Raw genomic sequence first — 18,763 nt, 5'->3', positions numbered from 1 at the left:
AGAAGTGATCAAGGAATACAGCAGTGTCTCAGGTTACACAATCAACATCCATAAATCAGTAGCCTTTATATACACCAACAACAGTCAAGTTGAAAAAGCAGTTAAGGACTCTATCCCATTCACAGTAGTGCCATAGAAGATGAAATATTTGGGAATTTACCTAACAAATGACATGAAAGATCTCTATAAAGAGAACCATGAAACTCTAAGAAAAGAAACAGCTGAAAATGTTAACAAATGGAAAAACATACCATGCTCATGGCTGGGAAGAATCAACATTATTAAAATGTCCATACTACCCAAAGCAATATATAATTTCAACGCACTCCCTATTAAAGCTCCGCTGTCATACTTTAAAGATCTTGAAAAAACAATACTTCGTTTTATATGGAATCAGAAAAAACCTCGAATAGCCAAGACATTACTCAGAAATAAAAACAAAACAGGAGGAATCATATACCAGACCTCAGACTTTACTACAAATCGATAGTGATCAAAACAGCATGGTATTGGCACAAAAACAGAGAAGTAGATATCTGGAACAGAATAGAGAACCCAGAGATGAATCCAGCTACTTACCGTTATTTGATCTTTGACAAGCCAATTAAAAACATTCAGTGGGGAAAAGATTCCCTATTTAACAAATGGTGCTGGGTGAACTGGCTGGCAACCTGTAGAAGACTGAAATTGGACCCACACCTTTCACCATTAACTAAGATAGACTCTCATTGGATTAAAGATTTAAACTTAAGACATGAAACTATAAAAATACTAGAGGAGAGTGCAGGGAAAACCCTTGAAGAAATTGGTCTCGGCGAGTATTTTATGAGGAGGACCCCCCGGGCAATTGAAGCAGCTTCAAAAATACACTACTGGGACTTGATCAAACTAAAAAGCTTCTGCATAGCCAAGAACACAGTAAGTAAAGCAAGCAAACATCCCTCAGAATGGGAGAATATATTTGCAGGTTATTTTTCTGACAAAGGTTTAATAACCAGAATCCACAGAGAACTCAAACGCATCAGCAAGAAAAAAACAAGGGATCCCATGGCAGGCTGGGCAAGGGATTCGAAGAGAAACTTCTCTGAAGAAGACAGGCGCACGGCCTTCAGACACATGAAAAAATATTCATCATCTTTAATCATCAGAGAAATGCAAATCAAAACTACTTTGAGATATCATCTAACTACAGTGAGACTAGCCTATATCACAAAATCTCAAGACCAGAGATGTTGGCGCGGATGTGGAGAAAAGGGAACACTTCTGCACTGCTGGTGGGAATGCAAATTAATACATTCCTTTTGGAAAGATATATGGAGAACACTCAGAGATCTAAAAATAGATCTGCCATTCAATCCTGTAATTCCTCTGCCTGGCATATACCCAGAAGACCAAAAATCACAACATAACAAAGATATTTGTACCAGAATGTTTATTGCAGCCCAATTCATAATTGCTAAGTCATGGAAAAAGCCCAAGTGCCCATCGATCCACGAATGGATTAATAAATTGTGGTATATGTACACCATGGAATATTATGCAGCCTTAAAGAAAGATGGAGACTTTACCTCTTTCATGTTTACATGGATGGAGCTGGAACATATTCTTCTTAGTAAAGTACCTCAAGAATAGAAGAAAAAGTACCTAATGTACTCAGCCCTACTATGAAACAAATCGATAGTGATCAACAGCATGGTACTGGCACAAAATCAGAGAAGTAGATGTCTGGAACAGAATAGAGAACCCAGAGATGAATCCAGCTACTTACCGTTATTTGATCTTTGACAAGCCAATTAAAAACATTCAGTAGGGAAAAGATTCCCTATTTAACAAATGGTGCTGGGTGAACTGGCTGGCAACCTGTAGAAGACTGAAACTGGACCCACACCTTTCACCATTAACTAAGATAGACTCTCACTGGACTAAAGATTTAAACTTAAGACATGAAACTATAAAAATAATAGAGGAGAGTGCAGGGAAAACCCTTGAAGAAATCAGCCTGGGCGAGTATTTTATGAGGAAGACACCCCCGGGCAATTGAAGCAGCTTCAAAAATTCACTACTGGGTCCTGATCAAACTAAAAAACTTCTGCACAGCCAAGAACACAGTAAGTAAAGCAAGCAGACAGCCTTCAGAATGGGAGCAAATATTTGCAGGGTATGTCTCCAACAAAGGTTTAATAACCAGAATCCACAGAGAACTCAAACGTATAAGCAAGAAAAGAACAAGTGATCCCATCGCAGGCTGGGCAAGGGACTTGAAGAGAAACTTCTCTGAAGAAGACAGGTGCACGGCCTATAGACATATGAAAAAATGCTCATCATCTTTAATCATCAGAGAAATGCAAATCAAAACTACTTTGAGATATCATCTAACTCCAGTAAGATTAGCCCATATCACAAAATCCCAAGACCAGAGATGTTGGTGTGGATGTGGAGAAAAGGGAATACTTCGACACTGCTGGTGGAAACGCAAATTAATACATTCCTTTTGGAAAGATGTTTGGAGAACACTTAGAGATCTCAAAATAGATCTGTAATTCAATCCTATAATTCCTCTACTAGGTATATACCCAGCAGACCAAAAATCACATCATATTTGTACCAGAATGTTTATTGCAGCCCAATTCACAATTGCTAAGTCATGGAAAAAGCCCAAGTGCCCATCGATCTATGAATGGATTAATAAATTGTGGTATATGTACATCATGGAATATTATGCAGCCTTAAAGAAAGATGGAGACTTTACCTCATTCATGTTTACATGGATGGAGCTGGAACATATTCTTCTTAGTAAAGTATCTCAGGAATGGAAGAAAAAGTACCCAATGTACTCAGCCCTGCTATGAAACTAATTTATGGCTTTCACATGAAAGCTATAACCCAGTTATAACCTAAGAATAGGTGGAAGGGGGAAAGGGAGAGAGAGGAGAGGTGGGCAGAGGGAGGGTGATTGGTGGGATTACACCTGCGGTGCATCTTACAAGGGTATATGTGTAACTTAGTAAATGTAGAATGTAAATAAATGTCCTAACATAATAACTAAGAAAATGCCAGGAAGGCTATGTTAACCAGTGTTATGAAAATGTGCCAAACGGTCTATAAAACCAGTGTATGGTGCCCCATGATCACATTAATGTACACAGCTATGATTTATTAAAAAAAAAAAAAGCTACCTCTTTGTGTTCATAACCCACCCGCTACCACATTCCCCATCTCTGTCCCCTGCAACCACTACCTGTTCTCCAGATCCATAATTTTGTCATTTTGAGAATGTCATACAAATGGCATCAAACAGTATGAAACCTCTTGGGATGGTCTCTTTTTCACTCAGCATAATTTTCAGAGGATTCATTCAAGCTGTTGTCTGTATCAATGGTTTGTTCCTTTTCGTTGCTGAGAAGGACTTCACAGTATGGCAGTACAGTTTGTTTTGCGGTTCATTCACTGAAGGACATCTGGATTGTTTCCAGTTTAAGGCTCTTATAACAAAGGGGATACGAACATTCATGTACAGGTTTGTATGTGAATGTGGGTTTTCATCTCTTTGTGATCAATGCCATGAGTACATTGTTGTGTCATGTTTTTTTTTTTTTTAAAGAAACTGCCAAACTGTTTTCCAGAGCTGCTGCATCATTTTACATTCCCACTAGCAAGATGTGAGTGATCCAGCTTCTGCTCATCCTCAGCAACATTTGGTAATGTCAATATTTTTTATTTTAAGTTATTGCCTGTTTTATAACTGGATTATTTGTTTTTCCACTGTTGAGTTTTGAAAGTTTTTACATACTCCAGATATAAAAGCCTTCATCAGATATGTGGTTTACAAATATTTTCTCCAAGTTGGTAGCTTGCCTTTTCATCTTCTTAAAAGTCTCCTTTAGACCAAAAGGTTTTGTTTTTTTTTTAATTTTGATGATATCCAAATTAGTTATTTTTTCTTTTATGGAAAATTGTTAGTCATGTCTAAGAACTCTTTACCTAAGCTCTAGGTTTAGAAGATCGCCCATATTTCATTCTAAAATTACATTCTAGTTTTACATTTCATATTTAAATCTATGACCCATCTTGAATTAATTACAGCATATTGTGTAATCATTAGGTCAAGGTTCATTTTTTGCCTGGTGTCTTGTTGTCTCAGAACCATTTGTTGAACTGACTATCCTGCTTCCATTGAAGTACTTTGCATCTTTGTCAAAAATTAATTGCCCACATTTGTTTTGGTCTATTTCTGGGCTCTCTATTCTGTTTTAGTGACCTATGTGTCTATTTTTTCCCATCTTAATTACTCTAGCTATGTAGTAAATCTCATTTTCAAAATTGTCACAGCTATTCTAGTTTCTTCTTGTTTTTTTTTTTTTGACAATTCATATCAATTTTAGAAAAAGTTTGTCTGTATCTACAAAGAAAAAAAAAACTGCTGAGATTTTTCTTTTTATAGAAACAGGTTTAACAGTTTGGGAAGAATTGACCACTTTACCATATTGAGACTTTTAATCCATGAACAGAGAATATCTATTTATTTAGATCTACTAGGTATATACCCAGCAGACCAAAAATAAAAAATGTATATACCCAGCAGACCAAAAAGGTATATACCCAGCAGACCAAAAATCAAAAAAACCCAGCAGACCAAAAATGAAAAAGAATTTTCATTTCTTTTTCTTTCTTTTCTCTCTCTCTCTTTTTTAGTGTCTTTGTCTTGGTTTTGTATTGGGGTAATACTAACCTCATAAATGAACTGGGAATCATTCTCTCCTCTTCTATTTCCTAAAAGAAGTTGCATAGATTAGTGCTAATTCTACTTTAACTGACATGTAGAATTCAGCAGTGAAACTGTCTGACTCTGGAGATTTCTTTTGGAAGTTGATTATGGACTTGATTTCTCTAATAGCTTTAAGACTATTCAGAAGATATATTTCATATTGAGTGAATTTTGGAGTTTATGCTGTTCAAGGAATCGGTCCATCTCATTTAAGTTATTGAATTTATGTAAGTCAAATTATACATAGTATTCTCTTATCTATTATCAAGAGCCTCAGGATCTATCATTCCATCTTCTGTTTTATTCTTGATATTAGTAATGCCTGTTTCCTCTCTTTTTATCTTTGTCAGTCATCAGCCCTATAGCTTTACTAATTTTATTGATTTTTTTCAAATACTGAGCTTTTTGTTTAATTGCTTTTCTTCATTGTCTGTTTCCCATCTCATTAATTTCTATTAATTTTTTTTTTTGAGACAGTGTCTTGCTCTTTTGACCTGGCCAGACTACAGTGGCATCATCATGGTTCACTGCAACCTCCAACCCCTGGGCTCAAGTAATCCTCCCACCTCAGTTACCTGAGTGACTGGGACTACAGTTGCGTTCCTCAATGCCTGGATAATTTTTATATTTTTTTGTAGACATAGAGTCTCACTATGTTGCCCAGGCTGGACTCAAATGATCTTCCCACCTCAGCCTCCCGAAATGTTGGGATTACACACATGAAAATAACTGTTAGGCAGTGAACTAAATAGCTAATAAAACAAAAGATTGGCCTTTGGTGAAGAGGTAGATAGATCTGAGGGAACAAAGCAGAAAGCAAGAAAGAGGAATCTAATGAGGGAAGTAAAGCAAGAAAGGTGCTCAGAATCAGGGGGAAGCCAGAGAACTCTCTAGAATAAGGTAAAAGGAGATGCCAAGAGGGTAGCTGTGTAACAGGCATGGAGGATAAATGTCCAGACCAGAACTGTGTGATTACAGACAGAAATGTTGAGGACACCACCACTGTGCCTTCCACTGCCACGCCATCTGATGACTCACTTCACCAGAACAAGTGAGTCCACCAAATAGAGAAAGACACTCAAAATCCATGAAATATGGGACCCAACTAAAGGAACTGCCAGGAGGAGACTGTGCAGCAGGCCAGAGAGAAATTGGTTCTTAGTGAAGGAAAAAGGAAGTGTTCACGAGTGATGTTTCAAAGAAATCCAAAATGAAACACATGGATTACTGATGTGATAAAATTTGTAGAAAAGTGTACCAAGAAGTCATCTGAAGGTATTGAAAGAATTAGAAAGAAGAGGAAAGCAAATTGAAAGAGATAAGAGAGCATTACTAACTTCAGGAAAAGACACCCCCACCCCCGCCACAAAAAAGCAAAGTACATCAGTACACAGACACACTAATACATTTAAACAGGAAATAAACAATTAAACAAATGCCGTAATATAATATTCTCTAGTGGGTTTATGGGAGAGGGGAAACTGAAGTTGTTCATGATGGTATAAGAGACGTAAATCGTTAAATGCAAGGAGGAAGTCTACAGAATGTTTAATATTAATAAGTCAAAAGAAAGAAAGATATACATATTATTTAGAAATATCGAAATTTGTAAATGCCAAAAATAAAAGCCAAAATTATTGGAAGTGGGAGGACTGGGGAAAGAATGAGATAAGAAACACCTATAATTTGCTATAAGACCATTAATAACATTTGACTTTTAAACTTATTGCATATGTTACTTTACTAACATGAAAACAAATTTTTGTCAAGAAGCAATGCTGTGTTGCCTGAAATAGCAGTGACATGATGCTCCTGTTCTTTTCCTCCTTCTGGTATAATTCAGCGATGCAGGTTATGTAAAAGATTCCAGGAACTAATGGAGCAGCACATATTAAACATAGTCCCCGGCTTGCACCCTAGCTACAGTCTGGTAGTGACCTTACTTCTAAGGATTTCGTCTTGCAATCTGTTAGTCCTTTTCTCATAACATTCCTTTCAAGTTTAACTGAGCACACTTCCTCCTGTAACTATAGGTAATACAATTTTGGTGCTGAAAGGATAAAGAGCATTCTTAAATCACATACAGAAAGCTTCTGCTTGATTTGATTTCATTATTATGTCCTGAAAACAGATTCAAAGTAAATTGTAGTAGATTAAATATCCAATGGTAACTTCAAACATTTTGTTCTTGGGGGAAAAATCTTGCCCAACTTCTACCGTTAATTTCAAAAAGCACTTCCAATTGATTTGTTCACCTAATTTCCTCACACAGCCAATAAAAGGTATTAGTCAAGGAGAAATGAAATTGACTGAGTCCGTGTTATGTGTCAGGCACTGTGCTAGGGATGCCAATACATGTATTGTCTCCTTTAATTCTGGCAACCACTCAGAAAAATAGATAGTATTATCCCCACTTTATGTATATGGCAACCAGGGTCTGAAGATATTAAGCAAATTTCCCAAAGCCACACACCTAATAATTCAAACCAACCATCAAGCCTTTCCACAAGAAACATGTAATTACAATTTCTAGAGTTAATTTGAGCTTTATTTTGAGTGCATGATTCCATAGGGCTTTTATGCCTAGGCAGCCACATATGACTTTTAAGTGGGAGACTTAGAAAACAATGGCCTAATTAGAATTTTTAAGTATGACTGTTTCCTTTGATGTAACAGCCTCCACAACAACAAATGTTTATTAAGCTGGTGCCTGACTAAATGGCAATATGAGATTTAAATAGCCATATTAGAAGAACTTTGTATATGGGATCAAATAACTCAAACTAAATCAAAATAACTCCACCTCTTATGGTCCTGTAATCTTGAATAAATTGCTTCAACTTTCCGAGATAAAACTATAGAACTGGTAGTTCCTGTCTGTCAGGGTGGCTTTGACCATTAAAAGTAGAAAGGCCAGAGTAAGGAATGGAAACTTAATATTATGATGAAAGTTTTATAGCTGCTGCTCAATCAGTTCCTTATACCAGATGCACAGGCTGCTTGTTCAATGAGTGGGAGCATATAGTTATGAGATTTACCTGCGTTAGCACTGAGCAGAGAGGTGCTCCGAGAACTTTGTGAGCCTCCCCTCAGCCTGCAAACTTAAGAAAGCAAGGATTGCCAACTCTGTAGATTGGGTCTTGATACAGGTCAGGAAACCAAAACACTCATTTACGTCCTGCATCATGTTACCCTTCCATCAGATACCCACTTGATACCCTGCACATGTGATGTAATGAGCTGACACATCGACAAACCACAGGAGAGAAAATGTAACCTGGCTAACAGAGCATAACCAAATCAATACTCTGTAAAGCAGTGGTTCTCAACCTTCCTAATGCTGCGACCCTTTAATACAGTTCCTCATGTTGTGGTGACCCTCAACCATAAAATTATTTTTGTTGCTACTTCATAACTATAATTTTGCTGCTGTTATGAATTGTAACGTAAATATCTGATATGCAGGATGTATTTTCATTGTTACAAAGGGGTGGCGACCCACAGGTTGAGAACCGCTGCAGGATATTAACAATAGCAGACAACAGGTTACCTTTTGAAGGAGCTAGGCTACCCCAGCCCTGACTTGGAACCAAATGACCGGCTAGATTGAGAACATTACTTTGGAGAGTAACACATGACTTGCACTGAAAAATCAGTGATCTTTCTAACCAATAATCAGGTTGAGCTATTTTTGTTTCCTGAAAGACTCCAAATGTGTTTTGGAGCCTTGTTCCAGGATTTCATGTCCTCCAGATCATTCATTCATTCCCTAAGTGCAACATTTGATAAAATTTCAGCAGCCGTTCCCTGGTGTTATTTTATTTTGTCCCATCTGTATCCACCTCACTCCATCTCCTTCAAAGGTATTACATAATTGGGTTCTCCCAATTTGGTAACAACAAAAACTTAGCAGATACTTAGGTCTACCATTTTTAAAGAAAATCAAGCTGTTAGTACATGTAATAGCAAATTTGATTCTATTTCATTGCCCCTTTTTCCCTCTTTTTAAAATTTCAAATTAATATGAGGGTACAAACAATTAGGTTACCATGTTTGCATTTGTTAGGTAAAGTCCCTGTTGTAGTAGTGACCTACACCCAAAAGGTATGCCATGTACCCTACATTGTGCCCATTGAGTGAGAGCGCAACAATCCCCTCTATTCTCCTCTCCCTGTCCCTCCTTCCCCCTCACCCTAGCTTGAACTGAGTTTTTGTCTTGTGTGGGTATGTATTAATTTGTCCACTGGCTTCATATTAGTATTGAATACATTGGATACTTGTTTTTCCATTCTCATTGCCACTTATATTACATTTCTTTTTACAAATCAGTCATATTATAATCAACAAAGACTTCATGTTTATGCATTCTATGATGACTCATTCAACAATACTGAAAACTTTTATCACAGGGCACAATGCCAGGTGCTAAAGATTCATTAGTGACATCTTAGTAATCATGGAGAGACACATAGCACAGTGATTAGTTAGGTCCCTGGACTTTGATACTCAAAGGAAGGTAACAGATTTCCCAGCTTCTGTGCAATGCCAGGTTTTGCTACTCATGAAGCAATTGCCACGTTTAACCAGTAAAATTCTGATTTTAATTCCTAGTATGCAAAAACTAAGAACTTATTCTCTAGTAATTTGTTTTCTTTTGTCTTTTAGTATAACCACTATTGCACTTAAAGATTAATCTGAGAAAGAAGAAATTTAATTTTTAAAAGAAAATCGGTGAGACAAAGTGACTCATGCCTATAACCCTAGCACTCTGAGAGTCTTGAGACTGGTAGCTCGAGACCAGCCTAAGCAAGAGGAAGATACCACCTCTATAGAGAGAAATTTCCTAACAGAGAATTAGCTAGGTATGATGGTGTGTGCCTGAAGTCCCAGCTACTCACGTTTTTGAACCCAGGAGTTGGAGAGTGTAGTGAGCGATCATGACAACACTACTGTAGCTAAGGTGACAGAATGAGGCCCTGTCTCAGAAGAAAGAAAAAAAAAAAAAGAAGACGAAAAAGGGAAGAAAGGGGAGGGGAGAGAAGAAGAGAGGAAAGCCTTACCCAAATCACCAACACATTTTGAAAACTAAAAATGACAAGATAAAACATGGTTTAAAAATGTAAGCATTGTCCCCAAGTATGTTTAAATATCATAACATCAAATATCACCTACTCTTAACTGAGCAGATAAATCAACTTTTAAATGCATCAAACAGTATGATTCATACATATAAAAAGGATATGGTCTGACCCTACAGTTCTGTGTCACAAAACTGGACATCATACAGTGTAGATTCATTTAAAAGTTGATTTATCTGGGCGGCGCCTGTGGCTCAGTGAGTAGGGCGCCGGCCCCATATGCCGAGGGTGGCGGGTTTGGACCCAGCCCTGGTCAAACTGCAACAGAAAAATAGCCGGGCGTTGTGGCGCGCGCCTGTGGTCCCAGCTGCTCGGGAGGCTGAGGCAAGAGAATCGCGTAAGCCCAAGAGCTGGAGGTTGCTGTGAGCCGTGTGACGCCACGGCACTCTACCAACGGCCATAAAGTGAGACTCTGTCTCTACAAAAAAAAAAAAAAAGTTGATTTATCTGTCAGTTAATAGTAAGTGACCAATGATTCCTGTATCAATAATTATGGAACACATGTATATTTGTAACACTAGGCGTGTGTTTGTGTGTGTGTTTGCATAGGGTGGTGATGAAATTTTTTATAGATTAAATCAGTTCTAGATGCAAAAAAATGGAGGGAAAAAAGTTAATTATTTTGATTTAAAACTCTGTCTTTAAAAATGTCATTATTATGATGTCTCAGATAAACTGATGAACCTCACTGTTTGGACTTAACCTCAACATGCTCATCGATGCACTACAAATATTTCTTTATTCATTCCCTTCTTTTCAATGAAAAGAACTTTCTTTTCAATGAAAGTTCTTTATTTTATACATAAATTCTCTATGTCTACAAAATTTCCCATCACTTAAACATTTAACTAAATCCTCCTTCTTTGAAGAACTTTTCGGATTGATAAATAAATGTGGCAACACTACCTTTTCCCCCTTTTGAACAGTATCATTTGTTTCCTCTAACTGTACTAGTCTGTATGAGATAGGAAGGCATTTGGCTGCAAGTAACAGAAAACTGTGTTTAAATCTGTGCTTACATCATCGGGACATATGTTTTCTTTCTGAGCTAGAAGTCTGCAGCTAAGTGGTTCCATGGTTCTTTCAGGTGCTCAGAGATATCATCAAGAACCCAGACACTTAAATGCCAGGAAGGCTATGTTAACCAGTATGATGAAAATGTGTCAAATGGTCTATAAAACCAGTGTATGGTGCCCCCCTCCCAAAAAAAAGAACCCAGACACTTTCCACACTCCTGTGCCAGCACATTGCCTCTTAGTCCCATGCTGATTGCCTCACTGTTGGAAGATGGCTGCTGTGACACCAGACATCACATCTTAATACTGTGCTTAAATGCAAGAATCAAGCATGTCGCAAAATACGTTCTTTTTTCAGAAGGTTGTACGAAGTATTTCCAGAAGTCTTCCTTACAGCCACATAAGCCAAAATTGGATCACACAGCCACTTCTTGTTTGCAAGGAAGGCTGTGAAAGCATTTCCCTTTTTAGCTTCTCATCAGACTCAGTCTCCTCTTCTATATGAATTAAATAAAATAGTACCCTGTTGATTCTACCCTAACATCCCTAATTCTCTTCATGCATAGTACACGCACACACTTTCTTACTGCCACCACTGTATTACAACCCACCAGAATATCCCACCTGAAGTACTCCAGCAGTTTCTAACTGGTTTCCTAATTACCCCTCTGTCCCCTCTCATTCACTCTTTACACACAGCTCTGGTAGCATTTCAATGCAAATCTTATCAAGAGCACCGTAATCCTATTCTGTGGATTAGGATCCTGAGCAGTCTGGTCACGCCCACCTTCCAGCTTCAGATCTAGCTGCTTCAGCTCACTCTTCTCACTGGGATCACGCTGTCCTGCTCTTGGCACCTCTAGACCTACAACTCCTTCACACCGCGGGGCAGGTGCGTGTTCTATTTTCTCTGCCTGCAATGTTCACCCATCACCCACCTCAGCTAATTTTTCCTCAATTTCTATGTCTCCACATCAATGTTCTCACTGTATGCAAGGGTTATTTGTATGATGTTGTCATTAAATCAATGACACATGACAGAAACATTCAAAGTTGTTAAATATAAATGGGTAGAAGGGTGTGATGTAAGAAAATCAATTTTAAAAGATTTTTCAGTAATTAGTTAAGGTTTATTTATTAAGAAGATGCTGGCTCCTTTGTTAAAATCACATTCAATGAGAGGCAATTTGGCAGTACTAGTAATTATTTTCTCTTGCTAAATATTTTCATTATTTTACCTGTATGGTCAACAATGTAACAACCCAGCTCCATAACTTCCTAGTGGTAATGGCACCTCAGACAAGAGCTGTTCCCCTATAAAATATTTGTGCTATCATGAATTGTCTCATTCTCTCCTCAAAATTGGTGGCCTGTCTTTATTCAGTTCTAGTGCTATGAACTGAATGTTTACGCTTTAAAACTAATCCCAAGAAATACATTAAAATGCATGACTTTCAAATATACACTGCTGTGCGTAGAATAAAAATTCAAAGAACCCCAAGCTAAGAAGTTAATCGGGTGTAAGTATTCATGTTTTCATCTTCCTTTATGCATTAAAATACTCTATAAAAACTATTTCTACCTATTTTAAGCTACAAGATATGTGAGTTAGGCCATGTGTCTCTCATTCCATTTATACTGCAGAAAGTCCTCAGTGCAAAGCGGCTCAGACATCAGTTGCTCCATACCCATGCTTGTAGCATAAGGAATATCAAAATAGTTCTTTGGAAAAGATAAAGCAAGCTGCACCTCTGGGCCAATATCTTTCTGTGGAACGAATAAAGGCACCGCCATGTGACCAGGAGCAAACACCTCTGAACCCTGACACAGTCCCCTGATTCACTTCCTGCAGTGGCTCAAAGTTGGATCTACACTTCCCTGGTGGCGTGGCTGTCCATAGCCTTCCAGACCTGAAAGAAGTAAATTCACACCCTTGTTTGCCCATGTCAAGAGCCCATGGCTAGCAGGCTGCGGTATAACGTGGTGGTTTCCACGGCGGAAGCTGGAGTCAGACCTCCCGCATTCCAACTCTGTTCTGACATGTACCAGGGGGGCGACCCCAAAGAACCATTTAACACCCCCTGCGCCAGGGTTTCCTCACTTGTAAAGTGAGCATGATAACAGTACCTACCTTTTAGGGTCGTCAAGCGCAGTAAATAAACGCAGGACAACGCTTGGAACAACGTCTGGCTAGCACACAGAGGGCTTCCGAACAATGTCAGAGCCTTTCAACTAAGGGGGCCTGAAACAAACATTTTTGCATGGGTGTGAATTAGATCTCTGAGTTACAAACTTGGGACCCCGGTATCCAGAAAGCAGTGGTGGTGGTGGGGGGGGGGGAGTAATAAGGAAAAATCAGGGTGGAGCAGAGCGAGAGACGAGGCGACATTTATCCAGGCGAGCCCCTCTACAGCCTCAGTCTCCCGGTCTGCAGTCTCCACCGTTTCTCCTGGCAGAGTCTGCCGAGTGAGCGGAGCTGCACAGCTTTTCTCCAATCAGGCAACCCAAGGCTGGCGCCGCGTCTGCGACCTGATCCAATCTCGTCCCCTGGAGGGCGGGAACGCCAAGTTCCTACCTGCAACTGTGGCAGCGGTGGCCGCCTCCTGGGTCTTTTTTTTTTTTTTTCTCCCTCCTCCCCCTGATGCCCTGGGGTTCTGGTTTCTCGAACTTGGCGAATAACCAGCAGGTGGGCAGATGCCTTTTCCCGTTTCTAGGGACGCGTAGGAAGGTTCAATGCTCCAGACTGAGCAGCCGGGCTCCCATTCGGCGGCTCCCGGGCAGGGAATAGGGACGCGCCGGAGAATGAAAGGCTGCTGACCCGGAGAGCTTGCCTCGGCATTCACTTGGGGCGGCGAGTCTGGCAGCCCCTTGCCGCAGCGCCTCGGAACAGAACAGACCTCACCGCGCAGAAGTTGGAGCTGCCAGCGGAGACAGGCAGCTGCACTTGGCTGAGCTGTGCTGCGGTGCGCTGTGTGCTGCGGTGCGCTGCGGGGATTTGCGACCAGTCCACTTCTCAGAAGTAGGATCTCTCCCAGGCCGCGAGGCTTCCAGGTTGACCCCGGCGCGCCCCCTAGCGCTCTTGGCCGCGATCTCCGCTTGGGGCCGCGGCGTCCTGGGAAGCCCCAGCAGGTGAGCGACTGGGGGTAGGTCTGCGTCGGCCAAAATAGAGCCTGGCACTGGAGTGTCACCCTGGGGTGCCAACCCCGTGCCTCCGGGTCCCCGGCTTCCCGGTACCCTAGGAGAAACAGCAAGTCGCAGGCCCTCGAGGACTGCGTGGTCTGTACATTTGCGAATTTTACCATGTTTCCCTTGCGCAATTCTTGCAGAACTCTCCCGTTCACACAAGTTGATAATCGTGGAGAAGAAAATGTAGGCTAGAGGACAACAAGCAGCGTCAAGACACCCCACTCCCACTAGTAAATAGCTTGGAGAAGGGAGTGCTTTTCCAAACTGCACCGTAGGAGGGAATAGGACGTTTGCAAACCTAATTGCCAGGCTTGAGGGTGTGGGTGTCTTCTGCACCCAAAGAGCTTTTGGCCATTTTTTTTTTTATTGTGTCCTCGGGGCGTCCTAGGGAGGAGCTGGGGCTGCGGTTTCGCGGCTCTGCGGAGGCCGCTGAGCCGGCTGCCGTAGGCGCTCAGACTTCCTCTCCTCGGCGGTTCCGGGAGGAGAACCTCCAACAGCAAACACCGCCGAAGTTTCCCTCCGAGCGCGCTTGTCAATCCCCTGAGCGCCCGGCACGTGGGCTGTGGAGTGGCCGAGCGCGAACCTGGAAGTGAGCGCAGCGCAGGCGAATCTGCACATTCCTGGCGGCAGCGCCCTGTAGACCCGCACGTAAAGAGGACAGAGTCTTGCTTACAGTATTAGCACGTAGGTGCTAAATGAGCGGCTTTCCGCTCCGCAGAGGGGGTGTTGAAAGCTTGGAGAAGAAACAAATTGTTTGGAAGTGTCTGCTTACATTCTCTCGCCTTTGGAGGGAGGAATTGCACAAGTTAAAAACCAGACGCCTTTTTTAATTTGTAACTAAAAATCTCAAACGTGGTACAGACTTGGTTCATATTTTTATAAAGAACTAAGAGGAGGGCATTTGCTATTTGGCCTCGTCTCTACCGTCAGCTGGGGGTGCTTCACAAAGACGTAAGATTGGTTTCTGGGGAGTAAAAGCGGTTTCCAAGGGAAGTTAAGTCTAAACACGTTTCTCTGAAATCGCAAGTGGTTAAAGAAAAAGTTTAAAAGAGCAAGGGCTGGGCGGCGCCTGTGGCTCAAAGAAGTAGAGCGCCGGCCCCATATACCAGAGGTGCCGGGTTCAAACCCGGCGCCGGCCAAAACCAAAAACAAACAAAACCGTAAAAGAGCATGGGCTTTGTCTCTCTCTTACACTGGGATATAAATTCTCCGAAGTATCTCATGAAAAGGATCTTGCAACGGAAGTCGATGGGGGAAGATATTTGGAGGGAATTTCGCGATTGTTTGTGGTCTAGTACGCATTGTTTACCTGTAGGGAGGACGCGCTGGGTTCCCAGCGTTCTACTCCCGGGTGCATCTCAAGTGAGACCGTTATGGCCGGGTGGGTCACCTTCAGGCGTTTGTCTATAGCAGGCGGTGTGGACGGGCCATTTTCTCTTTGCAGCCAAGGTGACCCAGATGGCCGGGCACGTCCCAGGGCGCCCCTGGTGCGTTGACCACTGCACACCTTGGAGGCAGGGCAAAGGTCGAGGCCGGGAGTTCAGGGCTAAGCCTGGAGACCGGGTGGTGGCGCCCTGGATACCAATCGTCCAGCCCCACGGTGGGGCGCAGCGGTACCTAGTGGGGGTTACCTTCGGGGCTCCAGTCACTGTGACCCGGCTCCACCTGGCGCCAGGCGTAGTGCAGGAGAGGAAATGGGATTGGGGGCACGTGACTTCGACTAGGTCGGTAACTAAGTTTTGTTTTGTTCCCCAGCACAGGGCGCTGCCTCCGCACCCACCCTGCATCCCGGGAAGGAGAAGACGGGGAAGGTGGAGTGAACGGCCAGAAACCACTAGGGGAGAGGGGCCGCCGCGGAGTCTCTTCCCCGCCGGGGCGCCGCAGCCCCCAGGCCGGCCATGGCCGACAGCGGCGGCACCGGCAGCTCCGGCCCCTGGTGGAAGTCGCTCTCCAACAGCAGGAAGAAAAGCAAGGAAGCCACGGTGGGGGCGCAGCCTGCAGCCCAGCCCGCCTCCGAGGAGCCGGCGCCGCCCAACCCGGACTGGACTAGCAGCTCCCGGGAGAACCAGCACCCCAATCTCCTCGGGTGCGCCAGCGAGCCCCCCAAGCCAGACAAGTTGTGTGGGGAGAAATCAGGTAACAGCCGCCGCAATTTGAAGATCTCACGCTCCGGCCGCTTTAAGGAGAAGAGGAAAGCGCGCGCCACGTTGCTGCCAGAGGGAGTCAGGTCAGCAGAGGAGGAGGGCTTCCAAGGGGAGCCCCAAGAAGACAAGCAATAACCAAGGCTCCGGGGCTGTAGCTCTTCCCACCGCTACCCTTTACCCGCCCACAGTTCTAAAAACCTGAGACTTCGGACCTGCTCCTGTATTTGGTGTGTCTAATCCCGCCAAATTCAGAATATTCACACAGTGCCTCTATGATTTTTTTCTGGGAATTGACGTGGCAATTGAGTTTTCAATATTTCATGACTCAAGGATGCATTAAATATTTATTTGTGGTAAGAAAAGATACCTACCGCTGAGGAGGTTGGGCATAATTAATTGTTTCAAAAGCTGTTCTGGGGCCTGGGCTCCTGGTTCATGTCACCATTGGGAAGGAGAAGGGTCCTTCTCTCAGAGATGGTAACTCAACTTGAACTCCACAGCCCCTCAATTGAGGAAAGCAAGGTCTTATTCAGGACTTTGTGGATCGCAGATCACAGTTCTGTTTTTAGTGCCTGAAAAACGTACTTTAGAGATACTTCCACAGACTTACCTCTGAAGTGAAGGGGGGTGGGGTGGGGGAGCATTAATTGGAAGCATTTTAAAGTAAAGCAGGATTGCTTTTAACGTGGAACTATAAAACTGTACCGCCTATTTTAGTGTGCACTATTAAAATTGTTGCACTCTTGGACTTAAGGTGACTTGTATTTTTTCTGTTCCAAGACTGAAACCCATCATACTTAACCCATCATACATGCAAAGTCTGAGGTGACAGAGTTAATCATTTGCCACACAACAGCTACCAATGGAAAGCTGCAAGGAAGAGAAAGTTTCCAGAAACCAGCAACACCCAGGCCGGAACCAGTTAGCCAGATATCCTTATTTACTAACCAAATTCAAGGTAGGGAGACAGAGGTTCATTATTCATTATTCCAAGAGTCCCCTTTAACTTCAGTGCATTTTCATAGCATACAATAAGTCACGATGCTAATGATACATTCTTTTCAGTATCTGTTGTTAACCTTACTAACGATTATCTGAAAATAAACAAATGCCCTGAACTCTCTTACTGTGTTCAACTATAGGAGTGGGGAGCTTTCCCCACTCCCATTGTTTCAAAAGCTTACTTCTTTGGTCTAAAGTATACATGTATCTAGTTTCAAACCCTTTAGATCTACCAATGTGAAGACTGTTAACAAAACTCTACCTGTTCACTTTTATTATAAGCTTTAAGAAAACGAGTAAAGGAATACCACTTGCCTTGGGCAAATTACAAAAGAGTTATTGTACTCCTTAAGAGGCACTGGGATTTTTCCCACCACAATTCAGGTTATTCTTAAACATCCAGAAATGCATGGAAGGGAAATTATTTTGATTAAAATGTATATCTTTTTAGGAAATGACAAATAGGATCTTAATTGGTGCTTCTTCATTTGTACTTGTATATATAGAGAGGCTATAGTTTTGTTTCAAATTTGTTGTTTGTAAAGTAGCAAAATATATCAATCGTTTATGTGATGGAGGTGGCTGGAATGGATTTAAATGAATGAATCAGGCTTAGTTACCAGCAGAATAACATTGCTAACCATTTGATACATGAGTTTCTACATGCAAAAACCTAACTCTAAAGGAAATTGTTCATATGGAGACTATGAACACCTTATTTAGGAGTATGTGGGGGTTGTTTTTTTCTTTAAGCATGAAAAGACTTTGTCGTTGTGTATTTAAAACTGGAAAGTGCGACCAAAATCGCATCCACATGGACTTCATGGATGTGGGAGAGATTACAATATGGAGCTACCATCTCTAGATTCAGGTAAAGAAGAGGGAGTTAAGAACATGAAGTAGAGAAGAAACTCAAGGTAAGGAGGGGATTATAGGCTGAAAGAGCAATGGGAGTGAGTACAGCAAATGTCAAATAAGACTTTGGAAAACCTTTATAGAGTATTTTCATTTCACTCTGTAGAAAGTAATCAAAATAATAATAAGTAATTATCCATAATGTTTTCTTCCTCCTTCAGGAAAACCAATAGATTAGTACTGAACCCGTGAAGTCTGCAAATACATGGTATTAAAACATTATACTAACTCTTTCATCTAGTCTTATTTCTTTAAAGCACTTTTTTCTGAAAAATTCCTTTAAAGTCACAAACCACTCGCATTCTCCCAGGTCTTGTGTTAGTTTTGGATCCCATCCAAGTCTGCCATGCTGTGAATAATCGATAGCAGACATACAGTAGTAGAACTTACTGACATGACCCCACTGTTCTTGAAAGAACATAAAACCACGTTAATGGCAGTTATGACAGCAAATGCAATTCACAATCTGCCACTGAGGTTTGTAATTACGTAGTTTTAAAGCAGCCCTAAATTATGCAGTGGGAGGAATACATTGATTTAATCCCAACTCAGTGAAATCAGAAACCAGGGAAAATTGGTGAGATAGAAGATCATGAG

At 41.6% G+C, this 18,763-nt stretch overlaps 1 protein-coding gene and 1 long non-coding RNA gene across 6 annotated transcripts in view; one reads left to right on the top strand and one right to left on the bottom strand.

The window, feature by feature from the left end:
* Positions 1-13,364, bottom strand: part of LOC128598170 (uncharacterized) — a 40,537-nt gene extending 27,173 nt beyond the window's left edge. The window contains exon 1 of the long non-coding RNA XR_008383595.1: positions 13,051-13,364. This is a non-coding gene — a long non-coding RNA (uncharacterized LOC128598170). The remainder of the gene's footprint in view (positions 1-13,050) is intronic.
* Positions 13,365-13,837: 473 nt separating this feature from the next.
* PRR15 (proline rich 15) lies at positions 13,838-17,328 on the top strand. Of its 5 annotated transcripts, none has more exons than XM_053608458.1 (2): positions 13,838-14,048; positions 15,861-17,328. In XM_053608458.1, exon 2 carries the CDS (start codon positions 16,004-16,006, stop codon positions 16,382-16,384), a length of 381 nt encoding a protein of 126 aa, XP_053464433.1. In that variant the 5' UTR covers positions 13,838-14,048; positions 15,861-16,003; the 3' UTR covers positions 16,385-17,328. The 5 variants fall into 5 exon arrangements, with proteins under 5 accessions (XP_053464433.1, XP_053464436.1, XP_053464437.1 ...); XM_053608461.1 differs by lacking the exon at positions 13,838-14,048 and adding an exon at positions 14,073-14,789; XM_053608462.1 differs by lacking the exon at positions 13,838-14,048 and adding an exon at positions 15,376-15,399.
* Positions 17,329-18,763: the final 1,435 nt, after the last annotated feature.

The sequence above is a fragment of the Nycticebus coucang genome, chromosome 11, assembly GCF_027406575.1.
Source record: "Nycticebus coucang isolate mNycCou1 chromosome 11, mNycCou1.pri, whole genome shotgun sequence".
NCBI lineage: Eukaryota > Metazoa > Chordata > Mammalia > Primates > Lorisidae > Nycticebus > Nycticebus coucang.
The sequence above is the reverse complement of the archived record's forward strand: the minus strand, read 5'-3'. Positions and strand labels throughout refer to the sequence as shown.